The sequence below is a fragment of the Serinus canaria genome, chromosome 8 (genome assembly GCF_022539315.1).
Source record: "Serinus canaria isolate serCan28SL12 chromosome 8, serCan2020, whole genome shotgun sequence".
NCBI lineage: Eukaryota > Metazoa > Chordata > Aves > Passeriformes > Fringillidae > Serinus > Serinus canaria.
The window spans coordinates 3401416-3429096 of NC_066322.1; the positions used below are offsets into that span (position 1 = coordinate 3401416).

General features: G+C 40.3%; 1 protein-coding gene across 1 annotated transcript in view; it reads right to left on the reverse strand.

Moving 5' to 3' along the window:
- The window catches only part of FGGY (FGGY carbohydrate kinase domain containing), a 121391-nt gene that overhangs the window by 89731 nt on the left and 3979 nt on the right, over positions 1-27681 (reverse strand). Inside the window, exons 2-5 of the mRNA XM_050977667.1 lie at positions 27421-27633; positions 25446-25557; positions 23499-23650; positions 14260-14345 (exon numbers count right to left, since the gene is read on the reverse strand). Coding sequence (XP_050833624.1) covers positions 14260-14345; positions 23499-23650; positions 25446-25557; positions 27421-27633 — 563 coding nt within the window. The remainder of the gene's footprint in view (positions 1-14259; positions 14346-23498; positions 23651-25445; positions 25558-27420; positions 27634-27681) is intronic.

A 27681-nucleotide genomic window follows, 5' to 3' on the forward strand; every position in this document is an offset into this window, starting at 1 on the left:
ACCAGCTTAGTCAGACTGTGCTGAACTGGAGCCTCGGCTGTCATGCACTTGTGGCTAGACAAAGCCTAAGTGAAACCAGAACAGAAGCAGGGATATTGCCAAGAGTACTGCAATAAAAGAAAGTCTTAATAACTGCATTCTGATGGAGGCTGTTCCCATTTCACATGCTAAACCTGAATATTGAGCCCTCCTTTATTCAGGGAAACCACCTTCAAGTCCTGCTCAAGTCTGGATGACAGGATACAGCTGCCAGGGGCACCTGAATCAAAGATACACATTAGATATTCCTACTCAGGGAGTGAGCTGTGTTGTTACCTCCCACAAAAATCAGTTCAGTCAGTGTAAACTCTTAAAATCATAAAGTCATTCCTAAACACTAGATACATGTGGTCAAAATTTAGTCATTAGTATCAATTTTTGAAAACAGGTTTTGTTAGAATTTAAGGTAAGTGATTTAAATCAAAGGAAAAGCAAGATGGCTCATTTTACTTACACGTGCTGTATTTTAATATTTTAAATGACAGCAGCAGTGCATCTATTTCTAGAGTATCTTTAATTAATAATAATAGTATGCATGTACAGCCCTTTGCAATTGCTTTCATGTAAAAAAGAGGGCATGTTTCTGAGCAAATCTCAAAAAACAAAGACACCAACAGTATTATTTGGACAGCTGTGGGATTTCATAAACCAAACAAAGAAAACCCCACCAAGGAGTTCTGAAACAGGTAATAGAAATGAGTAAAAGAACACATAAATTTCAATAAAGTAAGAATGAAAAAACATTTCAGCTTATTTACATCAGCAGGGAGATAAATGGAGATCAATGCAGAAAATAAGGAAGACTATAGAGTAGATAAATCAGGTGTCATTATTCCTCAGAAGGCAGAAATAAAGACATTCAAAGAAAACAAGCAATCATTCTGCAGTTGAAAGAGGATATTGCTGGGACCAAGAGAAAACAAAAGAAAAACATAAAGGAGGCTACATTACATGGATACCTAGACTGCTTCCAGTCACAATAATAGAGAGAAATAACATAAGGGAATACAAATGCTCATTAACTGAGCATGATTTCAAAGCACTGGCCCCAGAAGGATGCTAACGTGTTGTCAGGTCTAGGATTCCTCTCTCCTTTCCTTTCCTCTGAAAGCATCTCTGCTGCCACTGCTGAAAAGAAGGGACTGCACTAAATAAACTCCACTCTGACTTTTTTTAACAACCAACCAGACCAACCCATGGGCTCTTGGGAGAGTGGCTGAAAGAAAGAAGCTGCTCCTCTTATTTCAGATGCTTTAGCCCGTTACACAAGGAAGGTGGACACGATTGCTTTTTACAGTCATTTAAATCCTAAAAACAACTTCACCTGGGAATGCACATACCCAGCTCTCTCAGAGCCAGAGCTCAGCCTCCCAGGTACTGCCTGAGCTTGTCTCACACCCAGCACCAGGAAAGGTGAGGCTGAACAAGCAGGGTGGAGTTTACCACTGCTCTAATGAACCCTTTCATGCACCCCAAACAACACTAAAATATTTGTCTTTCTTGGAACTTGAATTACACTGCAGAAAATACTTGCAGAAAATACACTCACAAATGCTGCAAGCACAGAGAAGAATGAAGTAAAAGTCAATTCAAAATCCCTGTGTTAGATGCCTAAAAAAAGGACTGTTTTATTCCCTCTTTAATGGCTTATATGTTTCTAATGAAAAAAACCCAAAAATAACTTGAACATCTGTATGTTTTACCAAATTAAATGATGGAATTAAAAAGATCACTGTTCATAGGGAGACTGTACCTTTTTATTTGAGAGAAATTAAGAATGAAATTTCTAAAGCCAATTTTGTCAACTATTTATTTATGAGCTTGATCCTAAAGAGACGTGGGTGTGAGTAACTTGACCTGAACAAAAAGTGTCTCTGACGTCAGCTGGGGCATTTCTGTAAGTCACGTGTCTGCAGAAGCAACTGCAGGATTGTGCTTGACTTATCCCATATGGATTTTCCTTGCTACCTTCACAGTTAGGTCAGCAATATCAGGCTGCACATTCTGCCATTTTTATTGCTGCAAAGTGGTTTGTACCCTTAGAAAAAAAGCACAAAGAAAATCAACTTCCTGGTGTCCTAAAATGGCTCTAGATGTGAAAGGCCAACGTTCACTGCTGCAAGACCCAGAGAGAAATCCCAAGGTCTGAATTTAACAGTTCTCCTGCCCTGACTTGCCATGGATGGTATGGGAATGATGAGGAGGAACAGCACAAGACTTGCTGGCCTGCAGGAGTCAGAGATTGGCAACTCTGGACTGCAGCACTGAAAACCAGAAATAAATAAATAAGTAAATCTGTATATAGATCAAAAAATAACAAGTGCCTAAAAGACAGTAGTTACTTAAGGAGAATTTTCTGGATATCAAATCCATTGTACTTGAACAGTCTGAAGATGATTTTTGCATATGACAAATGCTGCCAGCAAGACATCAGATGAAAACTCCTCTGGCTGGACTGACCTTGATTTTTCCAAATACACTGTTTCTTCACAATCAATGCCAATTAATCAATAACCTGCTACAGGTTTTCAAATACCATTTTCAAATCATTCTATGTGTCACACTGAAAGGACAAATGAATCTTCTGGGCCATAGGTGGCCATAAGGTTCAGAGAAGGAAAATGAGCAGTGTTAAGAACAGTTCCCCAAACATTGCTAGAGCAAACAGCCTGTTCATACCAACATGCTTGGACAGCAAATAAAGGACCCAGACCAGCAGAGCACTTAAGCACAGGCTTTAATTTTAAGCACGTGCCTAAGTGCTTTGCTGGAAAAGGGCCCAAAGAAAAGAATGAGCACAGTTAACTGAAAAGCCCTTCAGAACTGGCCTGACTGCTTTGTTTGTCCATTCCAGTTGCTAGTAAACACACATTTGGGTTTAACCCACCTCACAAGAAGAGTGACCTGGTACAGCCAATCTCTGCACTCAGGGAAGCTCCAGGAACTGGAAAGGCACTGCAAGACACACTTGGGATTTAGGATACTTAAAAGGCACAAGTACAAGTAGCATCTCCACATCTCTCTTGCAGGAAAATCCACATGAAAAACCTCATATAAGCTTTTACCACACAAGCTTGCCTTGCTCTGACTCTTCCACCAGCTTCACAGAATGTATTTTGAAGACCTCCTAAAGAGGGCACAAAACACTGCCACAGGATTGGTGGCTCTTCCTCCTGTCTCCAACTTGTGAAGGAAACCCAAACTTGAGCAGATAATTTCTGACTCTAGGCCTTGGCAATGTGGTAGTCTTTTTTACTACCTCCACCTTGGTCCATTAATAACATTTTTATATGTATCAAATTTACCCCCAAAACCAAAACCAAAACAAAGTTCCCTAGAATATCTTAAGCAATGTGCTTAAGTTAAAAAAAGAACTGGAGTCCAAAAATGGAAAGATGATTAGGGAGGTAGGTGAAGTTTGAATGAAACAATAATAAAAAGCCCTAAGAACACATCATATATTCATAGTTCTTGAATCATTAAGGCTCTGCATGACAGCTCTCACAAGCACCAGTATGGCAAATTCACTGACTTTTAAGCAGGAGTGAAAGTGGCTAAGCCCTAGGACAAATAATTTGAAAATCTCAGCACAAGTCTGATCTCAGAGAGTTTAAAGGAATGCAGACTGCCCAAAAACACAGCAGCTGTTTGTTTTTTCTGCCACCTTTCCAAGGTTCATGTCTGGAGTGAGGATAAACAGTTCTGAAAAAAAGTTATGTGGAGTTCAGACTTTAAGAAAATAAAACATCAGACTAGTATTTCTTGCAGAAAGAATTAAAAAAAAAAAAACCCAAACCTTAAATTATTCAGCAGTGAAAGTTTTCAGGTAGAGCTCTCAGTAGCAGAGGTAGATGGCTTGAGGCTTCAATATATTAAGATGCATTCTCTAAACAAGTCTGCATTTTCAAAACCTTGGCCTGATGTGGTTTTCTTGAGCAATATTCCTTCAAGCAGAGTTTCACACTTAATGAGGTAAAACTGTAGTCCCTACTTTATGCACATACACACAAATAGAGGCCCTTTCAGATAAACCAACAAGCAGTGGATGAAGAGACAGTGGATGAAGCCTTCACCAGCCTGAAGTGATTTCCATTAGCACAGCAGCTATCACAGTCACATGGTTAATTTATGATAGTTTGGACATCATTCTTTATATTCTACCTCCTTTCTATGTTTGTACCATAGCAAATGAGTACCCACTTTAATTAATTAATTAATATGTCTCCTGATAGGTTGGGCAATCAGAAATCTCTTAACATTTTAGTAGGTATGAGTTTCCTTTGATCCACATTTAAAGAGACAGCCTGAAAAAGAAAGAGGTATCAGGAAATGTTCTTGGGTAGATTACCAGTGGAGCTAACTGGTGTGAATAAGGATTGTCTGTGTTCCAGGCAGGTCAGAAATAGCAGGAAATAGCAGGCACCACGTTGAGATTCAACATCTGTTTATGAACTGTCCTTATATACAAATGAAGAGCTGCTACAGGACAAAATATACAAACCCAGAAAGTTTTAAACAAACTGGAACCCCTCTGGAGAGCCCCCCTGTTAGATTTACACCTGGTGCTACTGGGGCAACAGCATGATTTGAACAAAAAGTGTCCACAAAAAGTGTTCTTCAGTGCTCACCACTGTGAGCACTGAAGAACTTTACCTTGTCTTTGTGACACACATTCAAATTATATATATATATATATTTATATCTATCTCATGGCCAGCATGGCCCAAGATGGTACATGAAAGATGCCATCTGTGAAGGAGTCTAAATCCAGACTGCACACGTGCCCACAGAGCTTCAGAGTGGAACTGAGGGCAAGAATGGCACGGGATGGAATGGACATGAAGAACAGGTGCCAGCAGTGTTTCATGCTCTTACACATTCTCTGTTTTCCTTTCTTTGTAGGGAGATGAAAGCACTCTGGACTTTAACCTCCTGTACAGATGCTGTGCAGAAGGAATTAGGGACAACACCACACCAACTTTTTCCATAAAGACAGGAAGAACACTAAAATTCTTTCCTGAAAGTAAAATTATAGCATAGTATTTCCTTTTCTCCAAGGAGTCTGTTTGAGGTATTTTATATACAACGACAAACCAGCATCAGAAACCCCCAAATAGTTTCACGGAGGGAAGCTCAGAAGATGGAAACCACAGAAAAATAGCTTTCTTTGTATTTTGTGGCATGTTCTCCCCCTCTTATCAGTTTTAATTAAATATGAAAACACCTTATTGTGCAGATCCAGCTTCATTGCTCTGAAGAATGAGCTCACCTTGGAAAATGAGACTGGAAGGAGAGAAGAGTATCTAAATAGTTTCAAAACTGTTTCAAACTACGGTGAGTGAAAGCTGAAGTTATTTCCATCATCCTAACTCCATGTACTGTGTAGGTATAAAAATGCAAGTGGGCTTTGAGGGTGGGGAAAGTTTTGGATTTAACAGGCATATCTCTCTGCACATTCTCATATTTTTCCCAATCACCTACAGCATGAAGGGATTCCCTACTTTCTTTCCGACTTTGACAAAAAAATCCTTCTGCATGGGTACTAGAGGCAGTAGCTGGGTCACCTTCCATAAATTCTCTTCTACTCCAACACTGGCACATGGATGCTGGGAGTGACTCTGGGACAGCCCCAGCCTGCCAGGGAACACAGGGACAGCTCTCTGACACACACCTGTGTTCCCCAATCCCCTCTGCTGAGAGTCCCAGGAGACATCCACACTGCAGAAGAGCAGCAAGCTCAGAACTCAGGCTGACAAGTCTGATTCAGAGCACTTGAAATAAAATAAAGTGGACACACACAGGTTTTAACTGAGATTTCCAGTTTAAAGCTGAGTGTCAGCAAGCTGAATCAGATATTTAACTCAAATATTATCCGAAGTTACGTCATAGTAAAATATAACTTTCAGAACTTCCCCTTCACTTTAAAATTAAACCAAGAGCCATGGTGAAATCTGAAATTCCAACTCTCCTATCCACAGGAGAATTGAGTTTCCTACGCAGCATCCAACAACTAAGAAGCACAATTCCAGTTATCCCTGCTGGATCACACTGCAAGCATTATTGCTTCATCTGTTTCTCTGAAGTCAGTCAGAATCCTACCATCGACATTTAATTAAAGAAGGTAGTAAGAAAATAAACAACCTTCCTTGGAATGTCTTTGATTCCATAAGTACATATACATTTCATCCACTGAAGACTGAATTACAACCTTTCATCTAAAGAACAGCTTAATGGAATGGCACTGGAATAAAGAATGGGGGAAGGCAAAAACAAACCCTTGGTGATTTCACATAACACATTATATATTTATATAATATTGGGCTGGCTATCTGGCAGCATCAATTTGCAAGCTGCAGTAAAAGTGTTCATCACCTCAGTGCAAGCAAAAGGCTGTGTCAGGCACTTACACCGAATCAATAACCAGATCCTACTGAGAGTTAAAGCAGCAGATGGTCCATCACAATGAAGAAATGACAGAACACATCCATAGAAGTGCCTGCTTTCTTCAGACACATTCTTGAAAGCACTGTATCATTGATCTAAGATTATTTTTATAGGCAGATGACAGGTCAAGCATAAAAGTGCTCTGTTTTAAAGGTTACAGAGTTGGCAAGCTTGGTATCACTGCCATGGACAAAGACTCATTTTCTTTTGAAGTCTTCCTTGTCAGGTTATTTACATTTCACAGTTAAAAGGCTCCTCTCTGGAGAACATGAATTCTAAAACAAATAAGAGAAAAAGTCCTAGGCAAGCTAATGCTACTTTAAAGAGATAATGTAAATCAACCCTGACACCATCAGTGTCATCCTAAAGCACGCAGAGAATTTCCAGTGAAAGTTACTAACGTTAAGCAGATTTAGAGAGCCAGCCAAAAAAAATAAAGCAAACCTGTAGGTAAACTGCCCTCCAGGCCAAGACTGTTGTTACAGCCATGTATTACAGTGAGAGGCAGAGGAGGAACACTCCAGTGGTGAAAGGCATTTGTTTGGGAAGTCTGGAGGAAGAATTGGTCCAGAATAAATAATTTATAGTGTGATCTGTGAAAATGCCTATGGAATACGACACCTAATTCTCACTGCAAGTTAGACAGAAAGCTGGATGCCCAGCTAAAGGCTTAAAGAATGTTACCCTTCAAATTATACAGCTCTTTTCCCAGCTATAAAATAACAATGCCACTTTCTTGCTTAAGAGCACATTTAAGGGCTGAATTTATTAAGGTTCTTTCATATGCAAGGTATTACAGAGGAGTAAAGTTTTGGGGGTTTAAAAAATAAAAAAAAAGAAAATACAAAAGAGGCCCTTATGGGATAATAAATTTCTGTGAGTTTTAATACTTCTAAGCAGTGTATGTACACATACAGTGCACAGACTTCATGCTACACAGCTTTTCTTCCCTTCTCTGGATGAGAACTCTCCTGGAATGTTATTGTTTTCAGGGGGGTTGTTTTTAAGAATTTACTGTGAATACATGCATTATATGTGTGCACAACAAAACACTGCTGGGGCTGTAAATGACCCAGGAGTTCATAAACATGGCTATTTTCTTATCTGGTTCAAATTTATGCAAGGAAGCAATTGTTACACAGCTCTGGCTGAATAGAGACCCAATCTCACAGGGGACAAGGGGGCTTTCCATAGGGTTTCACATAAGGAAGAGTTCAAAAGAGATGACAGATTGTTTGTTACATCCCTTGTACCATGAGGGTCTGATCTCTGATGGTGTTCACAGGAGCTAATGCAAAAGAACCACCCTGAACACCCAGCCTGGCTCTGAAGAGAACAGAAACTATTGTAAAAAAAAAAAGAAATTAAAAGAACTGAAAGACAACAAACTCTTCTGTGGTTTATGTCTCATTTTTCCTCAGAATTTAAGGCTGTAACACCACAACCTCCTTCAATACTCCCCCAGGTCCAGAGAAGAACAGTTATCCAGTCCCCCCATTAGTGAGGATGTCAGCAAGAGGCATCTCAGACTGCCAGCCGCCTCTTTATGAATATTATTAAGGGGAGATTGTCATCTCAACCTCACAGAAGTTAATCATTACAGTGTTCATATATCTCCATTGCTTCTACACAGGACGAGCAATGAAATGGTTGTTTAAACAGAGTTTCTTTGCTTTGATGGGAAACTGTGTGTGCAGCCCTTATCATGAACAAGTAAATGTTAATGACTGCTATGGAAAAATAAAAGACATTTTCTGATACACACAGTGCAGTTATTTAAGAGTCTTCTTAAGATGTTGGATGTTGCATTTTGAGACTGAAGAAATAAGACCTTTAACAATAATGCATATATGAACTCTGATTTGGTTTTATTATTTTGTTTTTTAAGTGCTGGAGAACATTTTAGCCATCACACACACTCTCGAACTACCACACTAGGCAAGATCAGAGTTTAACAGCCAACAAAACACACATTCAATCCCTGAGATCATTTTCCTGAAATAGAAAACTACATATGTTTCTCAAATTTCACATCAAGCCACTGCACAGCCCGAGCTGCAGGGGAGAAGGGAGCCAAGCCTGCCTTTGGGCTTGGGGGAGGAAGGACCTGAAACCAAGATGATTCCTTTCATATCACCACATTTCTTGTCCACAATCTCCACTTAACAAACACCCCCATTTTACAGCACTTCTAGCTGGGCTTGCTTATCAAGCAGCCTTTGCTTTGTCAAATTAAGACACATTGCCTTGGATTAGTGAGACTCCCTGAGTTCACGATGACTTCATGGTTGGCTCAGTTCAGTGTCTCTGTGGCAAACTGCCAGGAATACATCCCCTGCCCCCAATCCTTTATACTGACCTAGCTGGCTTTTTTTTTTTTTTTTTTTTTTTTTTAGCAGCAAATGAACACAATAGAAAATGAAGGGTAGATATTGTCACAGCTAATTAACAATCCTAACAACTTCAAAAAATTAAGTAGTAAATATTTGAAGATCTGAATGCAAGCCTCTGCAGTGCAACCTCTCAATGTATGTCTGAAGCTGTTGAAAGGGGACAGTGCAGTTTTTCTTCACTGGGCAGATACAGGGAGACACTCTGAAGGGTTCCTGTTCTTGTGGAAAACACATTAAACCTCTTTTGCTAATATTTTGTAAAGGGCACTTGTACAATAACAATAGCTAAAGCTTCCTGTTTGCCTGTGTGCTTCCTGGCTAACATTAACGAGACCTGCCGACAATTATTTTCTCCAGCACACAGAATTCTTTCAGATTACTCAGTAGACTCAAGGACATATCATTTTTAAAATTAAAAAAAAAAAACTAACAGTAATGGTCCACATTGCACCTGCCCTTCACAGCCCTGAAAACTTTTGCAGCTACACATTTCCTATTTTCTGGATCAGTCTGTGTGTCACCAGTCTCCAAAGAACATGTTTTGAATTTATTAAAAGCCTGATAGCAGTAGAATTCTCTCATTTGGCAAACATACCATCACAGGGACACTTGCTTTTGGCTCCATGACAAGAAATTCATGGTACGTTGTCCAATCCACAAAAACACCATCCCTCCCCTTCCAAGCAGCCTTTCAAGATAATTCTCTCTCCTCCAGAGACTTCTCTAAACAAGTCTGCATGTCTGAACTCTTGGGTTTCATTTCATAAACAGGACACAACACTCGAGTGTAATTCAGGACACTGTCACTGCCCTATGGGCTCAGCACTAATCAGAACAGCTTTCTGCAATATTCCCTAGGCCCCTTCTTTCCAGAGACAAGGCCTGATTTTTAGACCGGGCATCTTTTGAAGCAGGCACAAAATATCAACAAGAATCCAAGCGCCAGATCCCAGCCAAAGGGCATCCATTAGTCATGGCAGGGCTAGGAAGGAAGGGAAGGGCAGCTGGCCTCAAAACCGTGCTGCTGCAGTTACCACATCTCTGAAAGGATTGCCCAATCCTTGAAAAGGACACAGACATCCTTCAGATAATGGTTTAACTTGCACTGGTTTGTTTTTTCAACAGCGCCTCTAAACATAAGCTTCTCTTCTAAAATCACTCTCCCTCCTCAAAGTTTCCTATTCTGGATAAAATATTTGGTGAGGGCTCCACTGACAAAGCCACAGGAGACTTCACAGTGGTAAAAGTAAGCAACCTCCCAAGAATGTGTGGGTGCACCAGTTTAACAGATGAAGAACAAACACAGGGATGAACAAACATCAACTCCTCGCATGTATTCAGCTCCCTGAACACCTCCAAAGACACAGATTTTAATTCACTTCTCCAAATCCCAGAGCAGAGATCTGAATCTAGATCCCTGGATTCTAGAGCACCTCCCTAGCTTTACTGTTTTATTACAAGCTTCCCTCACTACAATTCAACAAGGGACCAGACTCTACTCCTGTTCATCGCAGTGGACTCTGTATTAACTCTGACAAAGTCCAGGGAGCTCTCTGGAAGTCAATCCATGGAGCCAGCTCCAGCCCTAATTATCAACTACTGAAAACAGGTTACAAATAAACTTTAAGGACTCAATCACTGCTCAACATAAAGAGCCAGCTACTTAAACGTGCACAAGCCAAGGAACTCATAAATGAAAGAAAACCATTTATCAAGTATCTTCCTGTTGAAAATAGACTGTGAACTAAAGAGAGATCCCCCTCTCTCACAGAGATACAATTAGTCATGTGCTTCCCAGAAATGCTTGTTATCAACTACTAGCATTTGCTTTTCACTTTGCAATCCATCACTACCATAAACAGTATGAATTTCTTCCTTTTAAAACTGAGAAACTCATGATTCTGAGATCTGTTGGAAGAAGATCTTTTAGAAAAGTGAAGTATATGAAACATCTGTTCCACTCTTTCCCATGTCATGATGGCAAGCAGCTGAAGACTGATTGGACAAATATTTTCACAAGAAAATTATTTGGGTCAAATTCATAGATGAGATAAAGTCTCTACTAGATAGCACGTTACTTTCTCCACATAGCTAGAGTATAATAACACAACAAAAATTAATCTGCATAAATATTGAACTTGTTCCAACTTTTTTTTGGTCATTTTGGGAGGTGGCTTGTAGCACAATGCTAGACACCCTCTATCTCAATAATGTCAGCCTGACATTATTCCCTACATTTCCAAATCCTCCTTCACAGGTCTAATCTCTCTTTTTTAGAATTCATCTTAAATTCCAGTCCACACTAGCTCATTTTGCAGTGACTGAGTTGCCTATGATTGGAAATGGCCCTGAAGCAGAACTCTGGGTCTAAACACACATGACCTTTGAGAAATTTGTGTGTGGATTCCACCCAGTTTAACAGCTCAGCCCTATTCTTATCTGCAATGCAATCCCTCACAAGACTCCAGAAACACACTAAGATTGCAGATGTGCTTCTCTGCTAAGAACTCCCCATCCATAACACAGTAGCCTGTAACTAAACCAGAGAGGAGTTGAGATTTTATTAAGATAGCAGTACCCAAAGTACCATATAAAGGAAAGGTTACCAGAGGTCCTGCATGGGGGAGGGAGAGCAGTGAGTCACACTCAGCACGAGCAGAAGTGCTGAGCCTCTGAAAAGCACTGCTAAGAGTCTGTCACAGCTCTTCCTCTCCACCACAGCACTTCTGGGAGAAGACAACTGAGTATTCAAGTGGCAAAACCAACTCTCATTGTTGCAGCCTTGGGGGGCAAAGCTGTGGAGTTCTAGGTTAAATTTAGTTAAATTTAGTTAATGTTTTTAACTAACATTCTAATTAAATGTTAATTTAATTGCTTCAATTAACATTTAAATTTTTAAAGCAAAATTTTGTTTTAATGCAGGATAGTCAGCTGCCTGGATCATTCAGGACAAGTCAAAGGTCATTCATCAGACCAAAGCATAAACAATAAAGCATAACTACATTAAATATGGAGCATTACAGGCAACAACTTTCCTAGAACAATAGGAATCAAAAATTTGGAACTTATCCTTTGCAACTGATGAGTGGATGTTGTTCAGTGAGATACAGAGCAAGTTCAAAGCCAGAAGGTAAATTCTGTATGTTTGAGTCTCCACCTCAGAGGTAAGAAACACTTATTGTTTATTGTAGATCCACTAGAAAAAAAATTGGCAACAAGGCAGTTCAAGCCAGCAGAATGAAAGGTGAAAGACGTAGGATTTCATACTTAGAAAAACACGTCAAGAACTGCTTTTCAAATCCATCAAACTCTGATCTCACACACTACTTAACTTTGTGCACAGTGACCTTACTGCAGGCAAAAAGATTTTACATAATTTCTAAATGTCAAATACATAGAAAATGTTTTAGAGAGCCCCTTAAAAATTTAAAGAACCAAGGTCTTTGCTATAAAAGTGCCTTCAGAATTGCATTTATTTTGGTAAAATCACCATCACCAAAACAAATTTTTAAAAAATAAATCCTTCTTTTATCAGGGCCAAGTTCTGTGTGATTCACAGTGACTAACACTGTGTCTTGCCCTGTGAATAGACTCCTTTGTGCTCAAAGGCAAAAAGGGTGGTAAGAGGTAATAATCTCATACATGATAAATTCACACTTCCCTGTATTATGAGCATATGCAGGACAAATTACTTCACCAGCCTACAAGAAAATTCTCAGAAAACAGGTGTACATGGGGTAAAGCAGAGAAAGGAAAAAAAAAACAAGACTTGATTCCAGCAAAATGTTTATTGTCTTTATTTTCCTGTCTTTTTCTTCCTTCTTTGTTACCCTACAAGAAAACCCACTAGAGCCCAAACAATGGGCTTGATTTTGGGGAGCATATTAGATACAGCAATGAAGGATTTACAAGGAGCTATTTTACTCAAAATCGAAGAGCCTGAACCAAAGTGTGAGGGAAGACTTTACCCAGAGAGTCTTTCCCAAGATTCCTTTCTCCCTCACAACATTCAAAAGATTTCTCCCTCATACAATCAAAAGATTTTGAGTAATCACATTGTCCTTGCTAAGGAAATAAATTTGCCAGTCTAAATTCAGGCATTTCAACTTTTGAGCATATTCCTCTGCATTTTTTTTTTTTTCCCCAGATAGATTCTCTGCTTTACCTGCAGGAAATTGCAGCCAAGGACACAAAGCCAAAGCCAGGCAGGACCATGGAGCTGTCAGGATCACTTTTCAGAGCCTCCCCCACCTCATGCCCTAAGCAAAGGGTGCTGATTCTAAAAGTCTTGATACTTTCACAAGATGAAGCCCCTGGAATATCATCTGGGAGCCAGGAATTTATCCTCTTGAAGGTAGAGTTGGGTCAGGTGACAGGACTGTTTAGATTGCAAGATCTGTGGGGTGGGAGTTGTTCTTCTGTTACATAATTCAGAGTTAGACAGCAAAATCTGACTGAAAGTCCAAAGGAAGAAGATTTAAGATGTCATTTATTAATTATTGTCTGGCAAGTCCTTGCACAACTCCTCTTTTTGCATTTTTTAAGTCAATCATAGCACTTCCCTGCTGTATAATTCAAGGAATGTATAATGTATAATGCTCTAACAATAGGTGTCAATCAGGAAAAATAACTAGGGAGAAACAGAGCACTCAAATAAAAAGAACTGTATCTGATAAGATAGTATCTTTATTTCCAGAGAAACTAAAACTATCCTGTTGCCAGTTTTCATCTGAGACTACATTTTGCACAGATTCTACTCCACAAACTGCAATGGAAATAATTGTTAGCTGCACTGAACTGGGCATGATTTTAAATAAATAACACTGATTTTAAATAAATAATACTGGCCCTCACTTCTCACAAGGATCTGCAAATGCCCCTCACCTTCAAGTGTTGGTCACTTTAATCCAGATTTTTAAGGAGTTCTCTCAGAGGGTTTCGTTCAACTACTCAGCAAGGAGTCCAGGGTACTTCTGTGGAGCAGCACAGCTGCCATGTTTTACAGACCATTTTAAATTAGATTTTACCATAGCCCTCCCACATGGCAAAGAAGTGTGTATTTCCAATTCTCAAAAAAGTCAATAAATTTGTCAACAAAACAGATTTCAAAGAATTATTGGAAGTGAATTTCACAGGAACTCCAGCAATCATATTTATGCTCCAAAATGACATTTTGCATCAACACACGTTATCTGTGAATTCCACTGCTCCCAGGAACAACTGTGCTCAGGAATGCACAATGGAGGCAGGAGATAGGTTCAAGATGTTTTGAAGCTGGCTGAATTACAGACAGATGTACATAACAGCAGGTCCAGTCAGAATGAATTAAAGCAGAAATGTACACAAGAAAATAGACAAAATCATATTGTTATAATTAACATACCTTGCAGTGACACCTGTGGCTTTCCAAGATAAGAAATCCGGAAGATCAAAGAAGTAGCCAACCTTCTCCCACGATTCTGGCAAGTTCTAATCAAAATATGTTCAGAAAGGCAGATATTAGAGGTCAGGCATGGTCATGCCCTTATTTTAATGCAATTAAAATCCTGATATTTAGGTAAAATGACAATTTTTTCAAACTCATTGCGCTGATCATCCAGTCAGCTCTTCTCTCTGATTTACTGCCTGGAGAGCTGAGCCTTTCCCCCAGCACAGACTGATCATAGGCAAAGTTCCCCATCAAGAGCTCATGGAGGCACAGGTTTCAGATCAATAACCTGGGGTGTCTCTCTTCCTCATCAGCTGCTCAGCGTCAGAGCAGTTTCAAAGTCACCAACTTTATCAAAAAACATTTACCTGAAAAATGTAATATTTTCTAAAATAAGCCATTTAAGATTTAAAAATGCTTAAAATTTAAGATTTAAAATTTAGTATTTGTTAATTATAAGCATAGGAAGAAAACAAAGAGCTCTGTGAGTGCACAAACAAAGCTTGCAGATCTGAAAAGCCACATGACATTCCCAAATTCCTAACAAACTCTTCTACCAAGATAAACCATTTACAATGAGTTTCCACCACTGTTTTCTGAAGAGAGATGATGGTCCAGAAAAGGCTGGTCACATCACCTGGGCAAGGCTCTATTCCCTGTTTCCATCTCCAAAGCTCAGTCTAATTTCAGCTGATGTTAGTACTCCACAGTGTCAAAACTACTTTTCCACAAACACAGTCTCCACACCACCCACAGGTATCAGACCATGATGAATGGGAAGAAAGTTTTCCCAGGAGTAATGTTGTATTCCAGTGTGACAGACAGTGACTATCACTGTCCTGCAAAGCAATCCCAATGGTCCCCTCTGACCCCAGTACATTAAAATAAATAAAGAATAGCAAAACTACACAAAAGCCCACAAGGGTCACAAATTAAACTTAAACAGGAAGATACGATTGCTTGAAAAACCTCCACCAGCTTCTTAAACAATTGAAAAGTGCAAAGTTTTCTCACTTAAGATCAGATCCTGCTCTAGAAACACAGTCCTGGCTGGGGTCTTTCTGGAACAGAAATTAATTCCAGGTAGTGTCAAAAATGTACAGGCTGAACTAAAGGAGAAAATTATTCAATTTTAGAGAAACAATACTTGGCTCTTGATATTCTTCCCTGTGAGGGTGGTGATGCCTTGGCACAGGTTGCCCAGAGAAGCTCTGGCTGCCCCTGGATCCCTTGAAGTGTCCAAGGCCAGGCTGGACAGAGCTTGGAGCAACCTGGGACAGTGGAAGGTGTCCCTGCCCTGGCAGGGAGTTGGAATGAGGTGGGCTTTAAGGTCCCTTCCAACCCAAATCATCCTGTGATTCTATGATTCTGTAACATAATTTAGACACTCTGTGATATCAAACCACAATCTTACAAGCCCAGAGTTTGCTGAAATGAAATCAAAGAATTTGAGAAACCAAGATGAACTGGGTAAGTACAAATAAAGCAAAATTTTGTTTAGTTTTGGGTCATGCCAAGAATCTGTCTTAAAACTTCTTGAGTTTAGACCTTGAAAAGGTTCTAAAACTTACTGGGTTTCTATTGAATTTAAAAAATAAATGCTCTGATTACAAATTTTTAACATAAAACACACAACCTTTGGATGTCTGCTCCTGACCACTGAGGTTCAGCTCACCTCCCAGACATATGTGTTTGCTACTCCCATCAAATTTAACTTCCTATATGAATGCCAAGGTGCTCCACAGTTTAGCCCCAAGATCATTCAACTTGATTATTTTGATAATAAAAGCCATTATGTGTTGTTAACACACCTGAGAGCCTTCAAGAAGCAAAAGGATTAGTCTGGTTGTTACTTTAATCAGAAAATAAACTGGATTAAGAATAACTATTCTCTTCAAATAAATCTGTTTCATCAAATACTCCTTGGATCCTTATTCTATTACTTCAAGAATTCCCAAAAGCCACATGTTAGTGACATTCAAAACACTTTGTTTCATGAACATCCAAATGATTCATTTTTTGCCATCTTGATGCTGTGTCATCACTAATTAGTACAGGCGAAAAAAAATCATAGCACGCCCTGATGCTTTTTCCAAACAAATTTAAAGTCTCCATGTTTTCAACACTCACTGAAGTTAATTCAAATTTATTTTCACCCAGTCAGGAGTCTGTGACCACATTAAAAGGACTGTGGAAAAGATCCAGGAACGTTCCCAATGCTGTATTCACATCCTGCAACTCACCCTCCAAACTTACTTGCAAAGGAACTCACAATCTTTCTGCTTTCCAGAGGTACTTATGGGGTGCCCTTGCTTCATCTCTCTCTCTCTCTCTCTCTCTCTGATTGCTTTGGGTTGCTTTAACAGCTACACCTCCACAGAGTAACATTTTGACATTGTTACAGGTAATCCCAAATACCTGGGGTCAAAGAGTTCAAGAATTACGTAGTGCAATGTATTTTAATCTTCCTAGGCAAGAAGGGAAAATGAGGGATTTCTTAATTGGACTGAAAATACATACATCTTTATCTAAATTACAGAAAACAAATGCACATTGTGTGAAAGGAAGAAAGGGAATTACACACACACTCACAGGGATCTAAAAACTCATGTCCCATGCCCTGCTCCAACTCAAAGCAAGGATTTACAACTTGGATCTCCCACACTTCACACTGGATGCCAAGCCATGTGATAGAGCTATTCCAGACACCCAAGACAGGCCATGAGCAGAAATTCCATCTTTGCCAGAATCATGGCTGCAAAGTGATCAATTCTGACACAATTTGCACTCCAACTGGTAAAAGATTAACTGGCTGGATTACCAGAGTCAGGAACTAGGGCAGGGGGAGAGGAGGGGCTTGGAAAGTAAACTCTTGGAGTAAGGCTGCTGCTGAAGGGGGAGAAAACTGCCTGTACCACTCAGACACTGGTGCAGGCATCCTTAAATCCCTGAGGCATCCTGGGCATGGCACCACAGGCAGGCAAGCACCAGAGCCTAGATCAGAAAGGGCTGCAGAGGGAGAGAGCAGGCATGTGGAATCAGAGCTGGAGAAGCTAGAACAAGGCAGGGAGGACAGGGCAGGAGCCGTGTCCTGCTGCAGAGGAGAGGAGACACAGAGGGGACAGCCCAAGCAGGACGTGCTCTGAGGTGCAGGTGCTTCAAATCTCCCAGCTGGGAGTGCAGTTTCTAAATGGTACTTATGCCTGATCAGCAACTGCAGCTAAAAACCAGATTCAGTCTGAAGTACAACTTATGCATGTGTGTCTGCACTGTGTATGGATTGTGATAACACAGAGTGTTGAAACATTTATAAACAATTCTAAACAAGAGTTCAGTTCCAAACTCAACAGCCTGGAGTCATTCTCATTTAACACAGAATTTATTATTCATTTTAATGGAAAAATATTCAGTCACATTCAAAAAGACAAAAAGCCAGCTGCAAGGGCAGCAAGCAGTGAAGAAGACACGCACCAGCAAAGGAGCTGCTGCAAAGCTAATGCCACTACATGCACTATCCTTCCCCCCACTGCCAGGGAAAGAGAGGTTTTAATTGCTTCTGCAAAGGATCCCACTGCAAGTCATGGGTGTATAGAAGGAAGAAGGGTGATGGATCAAACAGCAGCTCTAACATACAGGAAGATCACTGACTGTCAGAAAAAAAACCTACTCACTGACTATTGATTTTAGCTGTTAATGGCAGAGGAATGATATGCTAAATAGTCACTCCCTGTTTCAGGTTTTTTTTCCCTAAAGAGAGGCTCTTCTTCGCTCTTAAACATAAAATTAATAGCAGAGTTGTGAAAACAGAATATAGAAGACTGCACTTCATTTGGAGTCAGTTACCAAGCAAATACCTGCCCCCAGTCCAACTTCCCCCACCCACTTAAAAAAAAAAAAAAAATCAAGTTCAGCATCTCTGATTTAACAGGACTAGTAGTGTTTTAGAAATAGCTGGTTTGTAATGTCATTAGCATGAGGGAAACATAACATGCATCCTTTTCATTTTGGCACAAGCTACAATAACATTTTCAGCCAGAAATTAGTAAACAACATTTTTTTCTTCTGCTATCTCTAGGGAAAAAAAATCTAACAGGCTAATTCTGTAGCTGGGCAACCCTTTCCTGCAGTTCTTGCACTGCTGTATTTGAGCTGTGTTCTCACTGCTCTAACACTACTTTGCCAAAGCCTCAATACATGTACAGTTGTGTTGTACTGACAAACACCCGCAATAAAATAATTCCCAAGTGAAGGAGATTTTCAGCTCACATGCAGGCATCTGCCCCCCAGAACTACCTACACACTCAGGCAGTGAACATCCAACTTTTTTAGCCAAAGTCACCAAAATAACAGAAATCACTTAATAAACTGCACAAAAACATACTGGCAACTACAGATGTAAAAAACTACTGAAATAACACTTTGTAAGAAAATTATAAAGAAAAAAATCTAAGGAAATAACAGCAAAATGAGTGAATTTAATTGGCTATTTTAAAAGAACCAGTAATCAGGAATTACTTTCGTTTTTAGTGAAGGTTATATTCAAATTTACCTTAGTGGCTTCAGGAAGACTGTCAGAACCATCTTTCAGCTAGTTGCTAAATATTTGTCAAGGGATTCTTTGTTTCACCTTCATTTACCGTTAATGTTCTCAATTCATGCGACCACATGTCAAAAGTCAAAAGCGGCTGCATCCACAGAAGCCAGCTTTATAAAAAACCATGTATTTGTTTGGTTTTGCATTTAACACTGGACTGTATTCACCCCACATGATCCACACAGGCAAAAAAAATACAATGCTGCTCCTAAGAGAGCCACAGATATGCACACTTTAATGAGAGTGCCCCACAGGCCTCACAGTAGCTGCATTCAGCTGATCATATACTGCCAACAGCTGTGCCCAACACACAAACTCCACTTGCAAGGATGGCTTTGCAACTATCTGCAATCACAGGCATCAAGACCAACCAATTAATTTCATGGATGATAACTAAGAGGTACCAGAGGGTAAAATGATTCAGCTCCAATCAAATTGGGCTGAATGTAAGCAAATACAAATCAAAGAGAAGACCTCAAAAAAATTTAGGTTTTTAATTCAAACTCAAAATGGAATGGAGATGGAGAACTCGAAGAAGAGAATACACTCTGAAGCCTCCAGTACCTAGTTACATCTGTATTTTGTGTAGGGAGATGAAATGTTAAAGAGAAAACATTATATGGAAAAAGAAAGTCAAAAAGAAGCAGATGAGAGTAACTTGTGACTTGAAAGAAAACCTGCAGCAACCCTCCACAAATAAATACAAGGGAAGAAGAAGAAGAAGAAAGCCACAAGAGAAGAGATAAGGACCAGTATCTACTTCTTGTACAGTGGTGTCAGCTTATTCCTCTCACTAAGTGAGGTCATCTGCAGCTTCAATTCCAGGAACAAGGTGATGGAAATGGAAAAGCACAGTTAGGTCATTATTGAATCCCAGACTGGTTTGGGTTGGAAGGGACCTTAAAGCTCACCCAGTTCCACCCCCTGCCATGGGCAGGGACACCTTCCACTATCCAAGGCTGCTCCAAGTCCCTCCTGGCCTTGGACATTTTCAGAAATGGGGCAACCACAGCTTCTCTGGGCAACCTGTGCCACAGCCTCACCACCCTCACAGGGAAGAATTTCTTCCCATCTAACCCTGCCCTCTGTGAGTGTGAAACCATTCCCCCTTGTCCTGTCACTCCAGACCTTTGTCCAAAGTCCTTCTCCAACTGCCTCGTAAGTCACCTTTGTCCTTTCCCCCTTCTCCTTCCTCTTCATTACTTCCAACCAATTCACAGTAAATTTGCAAAGTCATATTCTTTAGAAATACTTTTGATTGCTTAGATGAAAATTCTTCAAGCCACAGAAATTCTACTTCTTTCTTTGAGAGACACTCTAATTACTCACAATGCACCAGCACTGCTGGTCAGACCCATGTCAGACCCTTCCTGACAGAGATCGGGTTTGCAAACACTGTTGTTAGAAGAACCCAGGGCAAAACATGGGACAGGAGTTTCTCCTAAAGTGGTGTTCCAAACCCAGGTCAGCACCACTGAAAGGGAGAGGAAGGATTTGGTAACAATGTACACACAATTAACTTCTCAGTGTAACAAGAGAGCAACCATCATTTAGTATCAGCACTATAAAGAACTTCCTTCCAAAAGTGCACCTAGTAATCTCCTAAATTTATCTTTTATTTATTTTATCTTTATTATTTAACTTCTATTTTATTATTTCACTTCAGACATAAAGCAGTACTTTTCCCCACTGCACCCTCTCTGCAAAACCCATATGAATGCAAGGAGCTGTGGAATGTGCACAGCTCCAATCCCAGGCAAAGATGTACAGAGGAAAATCAGCAGAACATTTAATAGCAAAAACATTAAATTCCTGGGTAGTTCAGAGAATTCAAAGCAAAAGTCAACAGTGATTCTTCATATATGAAGGTGTACATGATGACCTGGAACATGACTGTGCAAAGTGTCTGGCTGTGGGTTTTGTTCTGCTTTGTTTTCTTTACAAACATCCCTGTGTTGAATGTGTTGCAGCCATGTCAAGCCTTCTGATCAAGAACTTTCCAGAAACATGATGCCAACCAAAGGAACAAAGGCTCAAAGTAGCTTCTGGATACACCTTGGTTTAGCCAGTTTTGATTATGGTCAGACATAGGAGAATGTGCCCAATCCACTGTTTTTGTCTTAATTTCCTGGGATGCTGTCAGGTATATGACAACATTAGGGAGGAATATTGAGAAAGGAATAAGGAAGGAAAGGGGAAAAGAAAAACCCATCTCACTGCACTCAGTAGTCAGGAAAGCTGGAGAGACCAAAGCCATGATCACAGCCAGGCACAGTGTGGGGAACACTGTAAAACTTTCCCAGGCAGTAACCAGATCAAACCAGGTACAGTGCACTCATTTTCTGAATACCAGTTAGCATAACTAAGTAGAAGCATAATGGGAATTTCAGTTTCAACTTTGCAAAGCCCTAAGATAGTTGAAAATGATAGAATAAAACAAAAATGTGTCTTTCTACCTGCTAATCTTGCAGTTCTCCCATGGGATTTGAAAACTAAGCTTCATTTTTATCAGCTTGTGCATTATCACTAGCTTAAGAGATAATCCTGCAGTCAGAATATAAAGTATATTCTCCCTGTGCTGTGTGAGCTAGACCAAAATCTCACTCTGCCATTGGGAAATCCATTAAACACAGAAAATGATGATACAGGGAGAACACATTAAATATCTTTCTGTAAGTATTTTTCCTGACCATACCTGTAATACCTGTGTCACAATTTATTGCTATATAAAATATTGATAACAAAGAATCTAAAGACACTTATATAATTTATATTTGTAGCCCTGTCCCAGGCAGCCCACTGAGAAACATCAGATGTGCAAACTGCTGTTGTAGCTTTCATCTGAACAACGTGACATTCAAAGTTGTTGTAAGATTTGCCTTTCTTGGCAAAAAGTGAGGACACTTGCATTAGATGAGGCTGAGTTTGAGCTGTCAAAGGCCAATGTGACCCTTTGCTGACAGCCCTGATGTCAGGTAAGCCATGAATGCATTACTGTGCCTGGCACTGAAAATAAACCCTCCCTCTGCATCTAATTCCTTTCCCCCTCCTACTTTGCAAGAAGTACAGAAGCAGTAAAAGCACTCAATGCCTCACCCCTCCAGAGCTGAAAGGTTTAGCCAAATCTCAGCAGATTACAGCCCACTGCAGGATAACTGTTCCTGCTCCTGAGCAGCTGAGGTGCTGCTGTGGGTGCCCAAGCTAAGCAGGACAAGCTTAAGCAGTTTAATGGTGAGTCATGGCCAGAGCACTCAGGAGCTGCGAGTGGGCAGCTCAGCAGGCAGACACTGAGGTGAAAAACCCTCTCTTAAGGACAATAATCTCCTTAGCTGGTGTGTCAGGAGCTGAAAAGGGGCATGTGAACAAGCCTTGTTCTGTACCATCCTTCTGCCAGGAAATCCCTGCTGCTGACTGGCACCTAGGGTCAGGAGAATCCTGTGTCCTACCCACGGCTCATGGAGGGAACAAGCCCTGCAATGCTCTCCCCTTTACACCACAGCAATCATGCACAGGGCTTTGAGGAAACAGCTGGCTCACACCTCCATGTGACCACATTTGGTAACCCCATAATTCTGGATTTCCTGAGCAGTCAGGTACTGATATCCCAGACCTTGCAATATAAAAATGCTTTAAATGCAAAGGATTCATTTAATGTTTTTACAAGCTTACATTTTATTATTTATAAAATGACTGATGTATGATACTCATAGCTCGAGAAGGGAAGAACTAGTAGATGGATATTCATATTTCATTATCCACATTCATTACCCTCTATTATCATTAATTTGTCATACCTGCTTCTACGAGTTAATTCCTTTGACTTTCCCCAATCTGCGCCTTGTTACAATCTAATGTCTCATGTCTGTAAGGACAGGAGAATTTGGCTGCTTCAAACTGGCAGCAAGTAATTTACATTTGGGCTTTGTTAAAATGACAGTGAGCATCATTGAGGCCAAATGTACAATGCCAGGCTGGAGGAGGTTATAAAAATTTCAAGTGGCAAGTGTCTCTCCTTTTATCTGACAGTTGTTATTAAGAGGCCATACTTCATTGTAACACACCAAATTTAAACACAGGAGACAGAGGTAGAGCTCCACATTACACACAGGGCACCTTCCCTCTACACATGATTTATTCCTACTGATGGGACAGAACTGAACTGAAGCTGGAAGTGGAGAGTTCCTCTACCAGCAGCCAAGGCCATCACACCCTGCACTGCTGAATGCCTCAAAGGCCCTCCTCTGGCACTCCAGGCTCCAGCTGGAGTAGGAAACACATCTCCATAACTAAATCCTGGGATACTTCGTTTATCATCTGTACCTCTATTTGTATATATATCTAATCTTAGATAAGGAAGGCATATGGAATGTTTCTCTCAGGGAACACTCCACTCCAATAAAATCAAACATATTTCTACAAAACTGAGAGGAAGAAAGAACCTTATAAGGTTTAAATCACAACTTTTGCCTGACCTTACTCTGCACACACCTTGGCGTTCAACACTAAGACTGAAGGCTTTTGTTTTAGACATCTCATTCTCAGGAACTAACAAGGGCACTAATCACTAGTAAAAATGCACCAGAGTATTAAATGTACTCACTTCCTTTATCCAGAGCAATTTAGGAGGCTGCATTTCCACAGACATGGCTCCCCCTACGTAGCTCAGAACCCTGTGCTGGGTGGCATTGATGCGCTTGACTTGGCTGGCTGCACGATGGTCCATCCACATGATCACATTCCTATGGCTCTGTCCTTGGGGGAAACAGGAAAAGAGTTCTCTTAGCCCTGCTTTAACCCCAGCTCAGCTCTGTAAGTTACTAGGCTCTAAACTGCTTCACACTTCCACTTCTACACTGAAAACTCACATTCTGCTTGGGTTAATAATTCACAGTGGATATCTAAATATAAAATTTTAGCCCTCTAACCCAACTTTAGCACATGTTGAGCACTGAAAATGCTGACTGAAACCAATCAGGCTTGTGAGCATCCAAGAACTGTGAAACACCATGTTCTCTTGTATTTCATTCAAAGAACCCAAACTTCCTGACAAAGTTCACATATTTAGTTAAAAATATAAAGGAACATTCTGGTGACCAAAAACTAAAAATGTGACAAAATCTGAACAATTATGTTGTGAACTGAAATTAACTCAATCAGCTACAGGAATTCTCTCTCCTCTTCTATGGTTATGGGAAGAACCACCCTAATTCCTTTCCAAAATACTGTTTTCAAAGGGGATAATTTGCTGAAATGCTTTTAATTTGGATGTGCAAGGAAAAAGCATTTGGCTAGTCTGCAGAGCACAGAAATGAGAACAAGAAGCAAAGAACATTTTATCCAAATTAACCTCCAGAAGACCTGCCAGAGAGAGGGAACACTAATCCAGGTGACACTGCAGATTCCTCTCTGGCTAAGTACACTGCACACTCCATGGCAAGCCACTCAAGCATCATCTTGAAAACACAGTGCAAAACAAGGCAGAAGTGTGAGGCACATCAGTATTTCTCAAATGGATTGAAATACAGCTCAGAACTGTGAAACTGTCTGAAATGCCACCACTGCAAGGCTCTTCACAGCATTACAGTATTGAGTGAATTCTTGTCTTGTTGTTTAGCAGCACCACTGTGTAAACTCAAAGTTCTTGGGAATATCAGAGCACAGAAAATGAGAACTGAATTTGACTCATTAGACCCAAAATAGCCTCAGACATCATTAGGCACTGAATAGATTGTAAGAGACTCTCAAACTGAAAAATAAGTAATCTGATCTAAATTTAGAAAAGGACATTTTGGGGGCAAAGCTGGGTTTTGAGAAGGATAGAAGGAGATGACAAACACATCTGAGAACAGAAAGGGAACATATACAGGATTATGATTATGTCTCTGTAACTACTGATATAGCACACACCTAACCCTAAGTGAGATTCACTGGGTAAAAAAAAGAAGTGCAGCACAGACTTTTTGGGAGTCTTCTGAATCATCTACCCAAAAACTAATAAGACCCCCCCCAGATTTTTAGAAAAAGGTCACAGACTGTTTCTGAAGTTTAGCACTGTCCTAGACAAAAACAGAACACCAGTGTAATAAAATACACAAACTGAACTTCTTGCCTGCAGCTCCATGACAGAGCAAGCAGTTAGACTACACTAACACTAACATTTTTAACATTCCTTTAGCCAGTATGGATGGGCATTTATACACACTATAAAAGCCATGATCGGTACAGTCTGAAGGAGAAGAAAACATGCCGAAAAGAAAAATGAGGGTAGATTTCCTGAAGAAGCAATTTCTCAGAGCCAAGATGAATGAATGTGGTCTTAGGATGCCAAATATTTAACCAAACAGCAAGCAATTCTCATCTCAGAATTAATTTTGCAGTAAAGTTAAAACAGAAAAATCAGGGAAAAAAATCCTCTTATAAAAAAGAGTTTGTGTCATCTCCATCTCCAAGAGTCAGCCCAACACCGGGCATTTGGAGAACATGGGAAGTTCCCTCCCACCAGTGGTAAAACTCACACAGTAACACCACGTTTTGTATGCAGCCCTACCTTCAGAATTGACTGCCAACGGCTGGAACTGTTTATCCACCACAACAAGGGAACAGGTAGCATCAAACCCAAGCCCTCGGATCTGGCTGGTATCCACTCCACGGACAACTTCCTGAAAATACACAAAACACACAGGAATACAAACATATCTGTGCATGTGCAAGTGCCTTCTGAACTAGGGAGTACACAAAATGAGTTACAAGTTAGCTCAAATGCTGAAATTTCCTAAATTCAGTGTTCTTTAAAACTTCCAATCATAAACACATCAAATTACCAGAAATTCTTTGTGTTTCAAATCCAAATTCAGAGGCCTTTATCTACAGTCTTGGATAAAAGCAAGAAGCACAAAATTATCAGTAAATAAAGGTAGCAGAAAACCTGCAATGTTAATTTCATCTCTTTTCTAAAGCTTGGAGCTGAGCTGGATGTGAAACACAGACCAGGATTAGGATCAAGTGTTTCCATCAGTTACTTCACTGACTTCCTGCCTGTAGAAAGAACAATCTTCCAAAATTACTTTGGTAATATTGTCTTTGTCTTGCAATACTGAAGGGTCCCAAAACTAGAGTTAGACAAAACCTGTAGCCATGATAACACTTCTGCAATGCACACCTTTACTCAGCTACCAAGAGCGTGAATAGCACACTCTTTGGAAGGTTTTCAAAAAAAAAAAAAAAACAACACACCCAAACCATTGCCCCAAAATGCCTGAACTTCATGGCTTCCAGCAGCACTGGAAAAAAAAACACAACACCCACAAGGATTAAGTGCCAAATGAGGTTGCAAGACACCTAAAATGTAGCATGGTAATAAATTGCCACTTCTCAGCAACAATAAAAATATCATTATTTTAATTAGTACTATAAGGAAAGACTTTCAGTAGACTTGCACAGTGCCAGTCTCTTATTGGCTCTGTAAAACTGCAGTTTCTGAGACCATTTTATTGCTTAAATATAAGACATTGCATTTAAAGAGGTCAAGAGCAAGAACAAAGCCACTCAGACAGAGAAAAATCAAATAAGCAGAGGAAGACTTGCTCTGCTTTAATGTCAGGCTGCTCTTCCCTATCATTCCTGTCACTCCCTTCTTTTCCTTTTATCCACTCACCTCTTCCCCATCTCAGGGCATTTCTGCAGAGCCAAGCTCATTAATGTTTGAAAAGGCTGATCAATAACAAGACAATGGGTGAACAGTCCATCTGCAAATTACCAAGCTTATCATGAATATTTAAAAAGCCAACCTTAGAACATGCAGCAGGCAGGGGCTGTAGTGAGGAAGATGAAATGGCCTCTGTGTGCATTGCAAGCAAGGTCTCTAATTTACCTTTATCTCCAACATGTACAGGCAGAGCCCTGGATCGGAGGGTACAAATTTTCCCCTTTAGTAAAGTCTATTTCAATCTGGTTTTATGCCTGATACTATCCACAGACATTGATTATTTATTTTGGTCTTATAATACTGGATGCTCTTATAATGAGGATAATAAGTGTTAGTTTAGGGGCCACCCACAAACCAGATTACAATCTCTCTACAATAAATTCTCCTTTATGACTCCAGAGCAGCCCAATGCACATATCTATATATATGCACTGCCAGGTTCTGAGCAACCTTGACTCCTCCAAGAACTGTCTTGTGGGTAGAGCATACAACAGCTAAACAAAGCTCACAGATGTGAGACCTGGAGGCAGTGGCTAAATCCTCCCTCTGCAGTAACAGTACAGAGAAAGGTCTTTCATCCTATTTGCAGCTGTAGCATGAGTTTTTTTCACTCTGGCCTTCAACTCCTCACCAGTTAAACAGACATTTGTGAGGCTGCATCAGCCTCAAGGTACTTTCAATGCACAAAGGTGGTGACAAGCTACACAGCATGAACAGACCCAAGTGGAAGTGACAGGCACGGGGACTGCAGGACTATGAACATTCAAAACTTGCAGAGCCACCTGCAACACAAATCCTTCATTTTGCCCTTGCCCACCTTTGTGACAGTGCAGCAGGCAGCCCAGATGTCTGCAGAGGATTGCTCATAGTGGTCAGGCCGGGGCTCCCAAACCTGGATGGGGTGTTCTGCGTGTGCCACCACCGTCCCAAAGCTGTCCACCAGCGCCGCGCGAACGCTGGCTGAGCCCACGTCTACTCCAACATAGTATTTCACTGCAGTCTGCTTCTCACTGGGCATTTTTAATAAAATCTGTTGAAGGAAAGGAAAAAAAAAAAGGGTTAAAAGCAGATAAAATGA